Source organism: Lygodium microphyllum, chromosome 12, assembly GCF_053477565.2.
Source record: "Lygodium microphyllum isolate KBCC chromosome 12, Lygodium_microphyllum_v1.1.10, whole genome shotgun sequence".
In the NCBI taxonomy this organism is placed as follows: domain Eukaryota; kingdom Viridiplantae; phylum Streptophyta; class Polypodiopsida; order Schizaeales; family Lygodiaceae; genus Lygodium; species Lygodium microphyllum.
In genome coordinates, this window is record NC_141146.1 from 130,154,934 (window position 1) to 130,165,901 (window position 10,968).

General features: G+C 40.5%; 1 protein-coding gene across 2 annotated transcripts in view; it reads left to right on the forward strand.

Annotated features, from left to right (window-relative positions):
• LOC148028268 (guanine nucleotide-binding protein subunit gamma 2-like) overlaps positions 1-8,491 on the forward strand; it is a 52,084-nt gene extending 43,593 nt beyond the window's left edge. The window contains exons 2-4 of one of the 2 annotated variants that reach the window (XM_087690059.1): positions 7,618-7,667; positions 7,841-7,885; positions 8,006-8,491. In XM_087690059.1, coding sequence (XP_087546185.1) covers positions 7,618-7,667; positions 7,841-7,885; positions 8,006-8,090 — 180 coding nt within the window. In that variant the 3' untranslated portion in view covers positions 8,091-8,491. Of the gene's footprint in view, positions 1-7,614; positions 7,668-7,840; positions 7,886-8,005 lie in introns of both variants that reach the window. The other variant, XM_087690058.1, reaches the window with a different exon arrangement.
• Positions 8,492-10,968: the final 2,477 nt, after the last annotated feature.

Sequence of the window (10,968 nt, forward strand, 5' to 3'; positions counted from 1 at the left end):
TACGAGCCCGAGACCCGAGGAAATCACGGGATGTTAAAGGCAAAAGTTGCTATAAGTTATGCAGCACAGGTACTTGGTGGTATCTGGTACTGATTGTTGGCCTAGGTCATTCATTTGGCCATAAGTGTCAATTGTTAGTGACACTAGAGAAATTGCGTTTAATGGTACCTAACGTCAATCTGATGGTCAAAGATGGTGCAGAGACACTCGGGAATGGAAGTTGCCGGGTTAATTTAATTATTGGCCAGTCATATTATTTTTCAGGATAGTGAAATAATTATAAGATTAATTTTCAGTATTTAAAGATTGAAAATTAATATTCGATTATGGATAATGCTAGAAAAACCATTTGGGAGGTTGGTACTTCTCAAAGATGCCCATGCAAGATTGAAAAACGTCTTTAGAGGCTGGAGAGAGGGATTTGAGTGCATTCGGCCTGTAAGAGAGAGGAAGGAGATGCTGCTGGTTTGATTTACAGCGATTGGAGGACCTTTTGAGACAGTCGAGGGAAGGAGAAGACCAATCAACAATAGGTGACATCATCTATAGGCTATTGGGATAGGCCAGCAATACTAAATGATTGATTTTCTTCAGTTCTTTGCATCTACAAGTTATTGAGATAGTGCAGTGTTAGTAAATGACAGATTTTCTTTAGTTCTTCGTGAAGAAAGTCTGAATTTTCTCTGTCAGCATTCTCTCTCATCTCCCAGCCTTTCTACAGCCTTGGTCCAAAGATTACAACATTGAGATTACGAGAGGTTGAGAAATTTCAGATTTCTCTATCGTAAACCCTAATGTGCGAAAAAGAAATTAGGGTTTAGCAGCAACCTCGAGAAGCGTGCTAAAATTGGAAGCTCCAAGACTTGGATTCAATAGGGCTGAAGCTGTTTTTAGTCAAATTCAAGTGGAGGGACCATCAAATCAATGAATTTGGGGCATTTTCCATCTCCATTAAAGCGGGTGAAGGCCAATTGACTATCCGAATCATGGGGCAAATCAGATTAAAGATTTGCTAGTCATTTTGGATAGCAAGGGAAGTTGAAATACCGAAAGGGATTGGGAGAATCCCATTGTACATCAACTTTTTCTTCAATTAAGTTCAATAAATACCAAAAGGGGTGCCAGTTTTGGGGCAAATAGGGTGTTCAATGTCCAAGATTATATGGTAAAGTGTGCATTTCAGTTTTGTGAATTTGTTAATTGCTGTAAATAGTGCTTAATGAGGTTATTTACTACCCTATCCGAGGAGGAAGATTGGTTTCATGGTTCCATTGCCGGGATTACCACTCAGTCCCTTGATTTGGTGGGCCCGAGGCATTTGATTGCAAGCCAAAGCTTTGTGCTAGTGTTGATTTTTACTCTCAGCTAAGAAATTACAATAGTATGTCTTCATATAGTAAGATGGACTCAAGCAGTGATGATGCCTCTCAATATGAACATTCACATGGGAATGAAGGAAATGCAATGCCTGTGACCTTGGACAAGGCTCAGACCATGGACTACAAGCTGAAAATGTTGTTGTTGGGCAAGATGCATGGCCTTCAGGGGGTAAGGAGGCTGATGACTAGCAAAGTGAAGAGGAATTTGATGACCAATTTAAGAATCGAATGAGGACAACAACGAATCTCTTTGCTGAATTGGCAAAAGATTCTTAATTTACCCAATTTTTGAATGCCCCAAAGAAGGACAGCAAAGGCAAGAAGAAGAAGATGTCTTTTACGCCTTCGGGATAGCAAGATGCACCTAAGATAATGCCAAATCCTTCATTTGAAGCTCCCAAAGATGCTAATGAAATAAAACAGTTGGTATATATGGGGTAAGGAATGCAAATGCAAGGCCATCATAGAAGTGCCAATACTATGAATTTTGGACAGTCGAGCATGCATGCTATGATGGGGCAACCAGGATATTTTGGTGGAAGCACGATTTTTCATGCTATGGTTAGAGAAGGACGACATATGGGAATGTATGGCACAAATCCCTATGGTATACAGTAACCGATGCATGGTGTGCAAGGCCCAATGTATTCGGGTATGGTTGGAAATATGGCAGCATTGGCTTGATGCCTGGGGCACAAAGTAGCACGTTTGGTACTGCATTTGCACCCTCCAATGCTTACAGGGCTTAAGGAATGAATGTTGGTCATGCAAATGCTCCGTTTGGCGTTGGTTTTGATGAAATTCAGCAAATGTATCCTTTTTGCAGGAGCCAGTGTATGGCAACTTGACACCCAAAGGGGCACCAAAAGACTATGATGAGGGTGGAAAAGCAGTGAAGTTTGAGTCCTTGAGTGGTGTACAAGATAGGTTGAAAGCTTGAACTTTCATTCAACAATTTGATGCAACCTATTCAGGGAGGAACTTAAGGGAGTCCTCGAAGATTTGAAAGGCAACTACTTTCTGGAAAGGGAATGTATTACGGTGGTGGTCTACTCTTTTGATGCAAGGTAGAGCACCATCAATGTGGGTACAATTCAAGCAAATGTTTGCATCAAATTGATTGACAAGTATTTTTGAGGTGGACATCATGACAACTTGGATTAAGTTGGATACTAAAGAATGTTGTGGCTGATGCACTGTCACGTAAGCCATAGATTTCAGCTGTCAACATGATTTATGACATTGAGTTGGATGCCATGAAAGAGTAATATGTTACTGATTTGGACTTTACTAATATTTATGGTTAGCTTTGCAATGGCCAAAGGCATGAACACTTTGTGCTAAGAGATGGATTTCTGATGATGCATGGACGACTGTGTGTCAGAAAGCAGTTAAGGCCTAGAGTTATCACTGAAAGTCATACTTCTCCGTATGCAGGACAGAGATATTGATGCCTTTAAGGCAGTGGAGTATTTCTTTTATTGGCTAGCTTTGAGGCATGATGTAGAATAGTTTGTTAAGACATGCATCGTATGTCAGAAGGTAAAGCATGATAAGCAAAAGATGCCGGGTTTGTTGCAACCCTTGCCTATTCCAGATAGGCCTTGGCAGAGCATTGCAATTGAATTTATTGTTGAGCTTTCTAAGACACCTACAAGGAATGATGGGATATAGACTATCATTTGTAGGTTTAGTAAACAAGCCCATTTCATTCCGGTGAGAAAGAAAATAAAGGCTGATCGTATGGCATGATTGTTTTTGTAGCATATCTCTAAGTATTATGGTATGCTAGAGTCGACGATTAATGATCGAGACCCGCGGATGACCAGTTTATTTTGGAAGGGATTGTTTGAGAATATGGATATTATGCTGATATTTTCATCATCCTTCCATCTGTTGATAGATGGTCAATCTGATGAAGCAAATTTCAGAGTGTTAGATCTTTTGAGGTGCTATGTTTCAGACTGCAAGACATAGTGGGAGCAATATTTTCCCTTGGTTGAGTTTGCTTACAACAACACAATGCATAGTTCTACGAGCAAAGCTCCATTTGAGGTGGTTGAGGGTGGCAAGAAGGTACCACCTATTTTGCAAACTAAGGATAAGATCTTTGAGGCTGATTGTTATGTGGAAAACTTGGATGTAGCCTATGCAAAGATAAAATATGTTCAGAGATCGCAAGAAAAGCAAAAGAGGGCAGTTGATCGTTGTAGACGTGCTTTGCAGCTTGCAGAGGGTGATTATGTATTATTGCGTTTTGAAAAGGCAAGGCTGAAAAAGATGAAAGAAAGAGAAAAATTGTATTCGAAGTTGAGTATGAGATACTATGGGCCCTTCCGAGTATTGGAGAAGATCAACGATGTGGCATATCGGCTGAAATTACCTCCACATTGGCGGATGCATAATACCTTTCATGTCAATTTGTTGAGGCCTTTTCATGGTGATGTGCCAGAGGATATGTCGGGTTGAGGAGCTGGATGAGATTTTAGTAGCTGAGCAGATTTTGGCACGTAAGGAAAGAAAGGTCAAAGGTAAAGTTTCCATGAGATATATGGTGTAATTTCAAAATTATTCACCAATGGATGCCAAATGGATGGAAGAGGATGACTTGGCAAACCATCCTCAGTTGTTGTAACTTTACTTAGATACCTTTCAGTTAGAGCCGACTTTGTTCGGGCTCCGTTAGGTTTAGTAGAGCAATATTGCCTGATGCTCAAGGGAGAGGTAGCACTTCCACTCCACTTATGGATAAATGTAGTGGCTCTCGGATGTATTCAACATGCATCCAAGGTACTGCGCTGAAAGTATGTTTGCCATGAGGTTACTACTTAGTGTACTAGTCACTATGAGATGTATGCAGATGGTATGAGTTTCACCCAGGCATTGGAACTATACTTTTGCATCAGCTTATGATCAATTTAGCATGAATTTTGCCTCAATTCTGAGATAAAAATTTTAATTAGTTTCAGCTCAGTTTTTGATTAGCTTGAGAACAATTTATGGCCACTTTTGGGATCAGTTTTGCATCAGTTTTTGCATTGTTTGTTGGTTAATTTTTGCAATGAGTTTGTGATCACATTTGCAATAGTTTGGGATCAGTTCTCAGATCAACAAGTGATCAGCTTATGATCAGATTATGCTCAGTTTTCAATGGTTTACATTTGGTTCCGTGGACAACAACAAATGTTATGTTGCCATTGATGTTTTAGCCATGGTTTATACTTGGTTATGCTATTCTATGGTTTGGTTTTGCTAGATGAGTTGAGCTCATGAGAAATAGACATGTCGCATGATAATCTGGCAATGTTTTTAAGATTCTTTATGAGTCTTATGTTATGTTATGATTGCTTGGTAATTTTCAGCGTGTGTTGGGCATATAGAATGGTTGAGCAACTACACGCAATGTTGTGCTAACTATGATGCCTTGTGGAAATTCCAATCCACTATTTTGCTTTTGATGCATTTAGTAGTGTAATCGAGGACGATCACAAGGATTTTAAGGGGGAGGGCTATAATGAGGACATTTATTTTTAAAACCTTACTTAACATGTGGATTAATTTTTAACTAAATGGTTAAGTAAATGTTGCACATGTGAGATGTAACTGGGGTTAGAGTAAATTTACGAGCCCGAGACTCCAGGAAATCGCGGAATATCAAAGGCAAAAGTTGCTATAAGTTATGTCGCATGTGAGATGAGAAGAGGATCAGAGCTCAGTTGAGAGTGCAGTGGACAATATGGAGAGTGAAGCATGATACCCAATGCAATAGATTGAAAGTGTAAGATGAAAGTATAAGGTACAACTCTTAAACCTTAGGGTTGTAAGAGGATGTTCACACCCGAAGTGTGTGCAACACGATAAGTGCCCGTAAATGTATAACATAGGCACATAAAATAAACAGAATAAATGTGGGGGAAAAAACCTCTCGTACGGAGAGAAAAAAGTGCTCCAGTGTCCTATTGATTACCGACATTTCTGTGTGAGCATAGGTGTGAGTGAAACCCAACAAACCCCCCTTGAGTGAAGAGTGATCAAAATTCAAGGGTCATTCGCCACGAAAGGAGATCAAATTTAAAGCATTGGAAATGCTTCAAATTTGTCATGAGGAAGAGCTTTGGTGAAGATGTCTACCATATTACTGGTGGTAGGACAATAGACAAGGCTGATATCTCATGCATGTAGCCTCTCTCTGACAAAGTGATAATGTATCTCAACGTGTGTCGTGCGTGCGACTGCAATGGCACTTTGATTGTTAGTGAACAAAGGAGTAGGCTCCGTGACAGATATATCTAGATCAGCTAGCAAGCGTCTAAGCCATACACATTCAATTGTGGTAGTGAAAGTTGCCTTGTATTCAGCTTCACATGATGATGTGGCAATAGTGGATTGTTTCTTGCTAAGCCAAGATATGCAAGATTACACTGTAAGCATGTAAGTGCAGTGGTCCCCCCTTGGCATAAAGCAATCCAAGAGATCTAGTAGTAACGGAAAACATGCTTGACAGCTTGCCAATGTGACATGTGTGGCTAATGCATATATCTGCTCAGGGCTGAAACTGCAAACTGTATGTTCGGCCTAGTGTTGCATAGGTAGATAAGGCATACAATTGCTGGAGCATATGTGTGTATATCAAATAAATCACTGTCATCCTGCAATGGCGACTTTAGTTCGGTTCCATTGGTGTAGAGATTGACTTGCAATTGTGTAAGCCAAACCTCTCAAGGAGTTTACCAATGTATCTTGACTGTGATACATAAACTAGTCTTGGAAGGGTCTCCCAAGTCTTCCTTCCATGAACTGGCATATAATACCTCATTAATAATAACAATTATCTTCATAATGAGAGTCACTTTCATAATTAGAGTTAGTTTTTAAAAATGTGCGACATAAATCAAATTTCTTTGGAATGTATACGCACATTAAAATAAAATAAGTAATGGGGACATTACACCAATGATTAAATTGGCTAGGCAGCTTCTATTCTCAAGTGTCTGAACGCCATCTTTGACCATTAGATTGGGGTTAAGTGTCGTTAGATGCCACTTCTCTAGTGCCACCAAGTAACACTTATGGCCAAATGAATGACCTAAGCCAACAACCAAGTACTATGAAGTATAACTTATAGCAACTTTGGGCTTTGATATCCCGTGATTTCCTTGGGTCTCGGGCTTATATATTTACCCTAAACCTAGTTACATCTCACATGTGCAACATTTACTTAACCATGTGATTAAAAATTAAACCACATGCTAAGTGAAATTTTAAAAACACGTGTCCTCATGACAAACACAATTACCTTCATCTTTGAGCCTTGTTGCATATATTCCTCTTATCTTCCGTGATTCAACCTGTCCACGTCATTAGCATGGAGCCTTCTGATATGAGGCTGGAGAGTACACATTATGACCAGCTGGTCAAAATCTTTAGCTCACTGCAGGGGGAGGATTAGCCACTTAGCCACCTTTGGATGATTGGCAATCCGGCATCCTTTCTTTGTTGCTCCTGATGAGCGCACATGAGAATTTAATGTGAAATGGATGTGTTTCAGTCCCAGAATTACAACTATGGAACTACTTTTTGAGGGTGTCATCAATCAAGGTTTTGGTTTTGCAAAAGACAAGCTCAGCCAGGAAAGGTCAAATGAAAGCTGAAAGTCAATTAAAAAGTAAAACTCCAAAAAATCACTGGAAAGCAAAAATGCAGAAACACACATTGAAGGCAGACTTAATCTGCGAGGGGAGAGATGCAAATCAAGCTAGAGTGTTGCTTTCACTTTCTTGACAAGAGTGTGCCATGTTTAAAACTGATCCACGCAATGTTTTGCAGTCTATACACATGATAATACATCTTTTTCCTGCAATATACACACAAAACCTTGGGGTGTGCTGTGTGAAAAAGAGATTCATGCACATGTATGTGCATACTGGTGTAGGGTAATGCAATCCAGAATAAATCAGGCTAACTTCTGTGGAGAGAAGCATCTCATCCCCGACTCATGCCTCTCTTTCATTTTACAAGCATTTTATAAACATCTCAAAATCTCACAACACACTTGCATGCTTTGTTGTGTATTCGAAGAGAAGATGCACCAATAACAGGTTTTTCTTCTTCTTAATTGTTTTGGGTTGAGCAAAAATGTGAAAGAAGCAATCAAGGAGAGAGAAATTTTGTTTGTAGAACTGGGTCATTATACTGCTTGTGTGGTATGTTTTCTAATTTATTGACGATCAAACAGAAGGAGCTGGAGGACCTTGAAAAAACTGATTGTGTATCCGTAGCTTGCAAAGAGTAAGAAAGCCTTTTACCATGGAGCCAGTTTATATTTTCATTGCTTAGCTTTGGGTCCAATTTTACTGATTAAGCCTTCCAATTTTCAATGTTTTGGGCCATGCACTGTTTGTATAGCAATGCAGGGAAAGTAAGACATTTAACTGCTGTGGTCTGTGTTTTTTCTTATATAGATTGGTCATGAAGATTGAAAATACTCCTGATCCCCTTTTGTCCAGGTAAATATCGTATCACCTTATGTTCACCACTCCTATTTTAACTGCCCCATATGCTCCTGCGTAGTGACTTTTGACATTATTGTTGTATCATTTGATTTATTTCTTTTTGATGTGATACAGGACAACTAATTTAGGGGCACATTCTACCTGGAACCGATGGTTTGAACAGCCTGCTGAGACAAAGAGATGTTGCTGGATATGTTAGAGTGGCAGCACCTCCACTTGAATCTGTCAAGGTTCTGCTTTGATGCTCCAACCAAGATAGGGATTTTGTGCAATCTCTCCAGAGAAAACTAACATATAGTCACCTGATACTCTTTCTTGTGGGCCAAAAATTACGATCAATGTAAGTGGATGCTTGGTTTGTGGGGAGAGACTACTTGAGTTATATCACTGAATTGGAGGCTAATGGGAAACGTGATACTAGTTGGCTCTTAAAGGTTCATTAGCAGAGTATTCAAATACTATTACATTATAGATGGTTAAGATTGAGCAAAGTAGAAGCAATGATGGAACAATCAGCATCAAATCACCCTGTACTTCTTGATAATGGCTTTGGATTGGTGTTTATCTTATTTTGTAACAGGATAACTATGTTTGCACTGACTTTGGCTCGTCCAAAGAATCTCCTGTACTTATATTACTGCTGCTCAGTTCTTAGAACAATGTAGTTCTATTGTGGCACCATTTTTGCAGCATAGTTTCTCAGTGTTTTGTGCAATATATCGTTGCCGATGTAGAGGAAGCGTGAAACACATGGCATTCAATCATTTCAGAAAGGTTATTCCCAATGTATGAACACATTTAGGAAATCCGGTTTTCCTTGGTTAAGCTGTTAAATAACTGTTTTTGGGTCAGATGCTGTGAGTGAGAATGGCCAGTCCTTTGAGGGTGCTAATCTGCATGATTGCTATTGTTACTTGGCTCATAGCTTTGTTGATAACCCATGTGTATTAGGGGTTGAAGTGCCGAAGGAAAAAAATCGGGAGGGATTTGGAATCAAAGAACCCCTCAAGCAGAAGAAATGGTTTAAAACTCTTATGTTTGACTTGTTTTGCTTCTCTTGATTTTGTGTAGCTTATCTCCCAGCACGGTTCCTCGGTTAGTTTTTTGTCATCCAGGTCCCATATGATGGTACTAATGCGATTCATCGAACATATATATGGGTATTACGAATGAAACACATGGCATTCAATCAGTTCAGAAGGTTATTCCCATTGTACGAACACATTTAGCAACATTCCATTTTCCTTGCTAAGAATCAAACAACTGGTTTTGGATCAGAAGCTGCGAAGTGAGAATTGCCAGTCCATTAAAGGTCCTAACCTCGCATGTGTTCCTTGCATAAGTGCACTTGTTACTCTGTTCACAGCTTTCTTGATAATCCATGCATGTTAAGAGATGGAGTGCCAAAGTAGACAAATTGGGAGGAATGTGGGATCAAGGGAACCCTTAAAGAAGAAGAAATGGATTTGAAGTCATGTTTCATTGGCTTGTTTTACTTCTTGAATTTGTTTAGTTTAGATTCCAAAATATGACACCCGAGTCCCATTTGCTTTTACATTTATGAGTGTTATTCATTATGCATGTCTTTGCATTTATTATTTGACCACCACCCAAAGCTAGCCTCGTCCTACAGAAGTGAGAGGTAAGAGGGTCCCGCCACCTCCCTCACTCGTGCCTCCTTGGGTGCTTTTCTTTATTTCGTTTGCCCTGCTTTGCACATGCCTTGCCTGCACCTGCCCTGCTTCCACCACCAACCAGCTGCTTGACTCCCCATTGTGCTAGTTGCACACCTGCCCTGCTGTAGTAATAGTCTGCCTGTTCCTCCACCACCTCCCGCCTCTCACCCACTCATATTCTTGTTGCTTTCACCCTTCTCCTGGCCAACATCTTTCTCGGTGGGTCCTCTCAAAAGTGAATGCAATGGAAATCTCTGGTGTGACACCGACGCCCCAAATGTCCTACCTCGCACGTGGTTCTTTTTGAACAATAGCTCCATTCGGTTCGAGCTACGGAGAAAGAAATAGAAGAGACTATGGCCTATGGGCAGATTGTGGGTCACTTACCTCCTTGGACGGAGATCTGGGATTGGTTCCACTGCACACCCTGTATCGGCATCTTGCACATAGCTCTGGGTCAATTAACTTCTAGGATGGAGATCTGGGATTGGTTCGACTGCACCCTCTGTCTCGGCACCTTGCACATAACTGAGGCCGTGCTGATGGGACAACATAACTTTAGGGTTTGTCTCACCTCTGCGAATGCAAGACTCCGCTAGTTGATAGCTCGCCTGTGGTTAATGTAGAAGGGGTCATCTAAATATCTAGATGGCCCATGGTATAGCGGCTTCATGGTCATAGTGTTGGCTTATACATAAGTTCTGTAGGTAACAGCCCCAACTGACAGCAGAGACCTTAGGAGGGAGTCTCACCGTGCTCTACTGGCACCGCGTCCCCCCTCCCCCGTCCCCACATCGCACCTTCACCCTCACCCGCATCCCCTTTTGCACAGCTAGTTCCGCGGTAGACAATATTCCCCTTCTCACCCTCCAGATCGTTCTTATCCCCAATCTCTCACAGATGCCCATCTTCCATCGTGGCATTCGTACCCGAAGTACGCAACGAGTTCCACTGTCCAGACTCCACACCCTCTTGACTTTGCTCCATACGTTGTCGCGTGACGACTCACAGGTCCACTTCCTCTTTGCCAGGATGTTCTAAGTAAAAGTAAATTGCCATTGTCCGCGCGGTCTTGGTTTTGAAGGGCAACCATTGTTTTGGATTTTTTTGACATGGATTCTTCTCGTCTTAGCCTTAGGCAGTTCTATAAAATTTGAACCATCCAAAACTTTTACATTCCAAATTGAACCTTAATCTTGAAAATTGAATTGGCCCAATTCCCTTTCAAATCTATAATGAAAGGATAATCACTTTTTTTCTATTATTCAAAAGGATCTATATTTCACATGTTTCTTTGAAATTCGTTCAATTATTTCTCTCTTACGCCTTAGAAATGGAAACTCTTATTATCATTGAGAAACTTATCTAAAATTTTCATAGTAAAAAACAAATGTACACAAG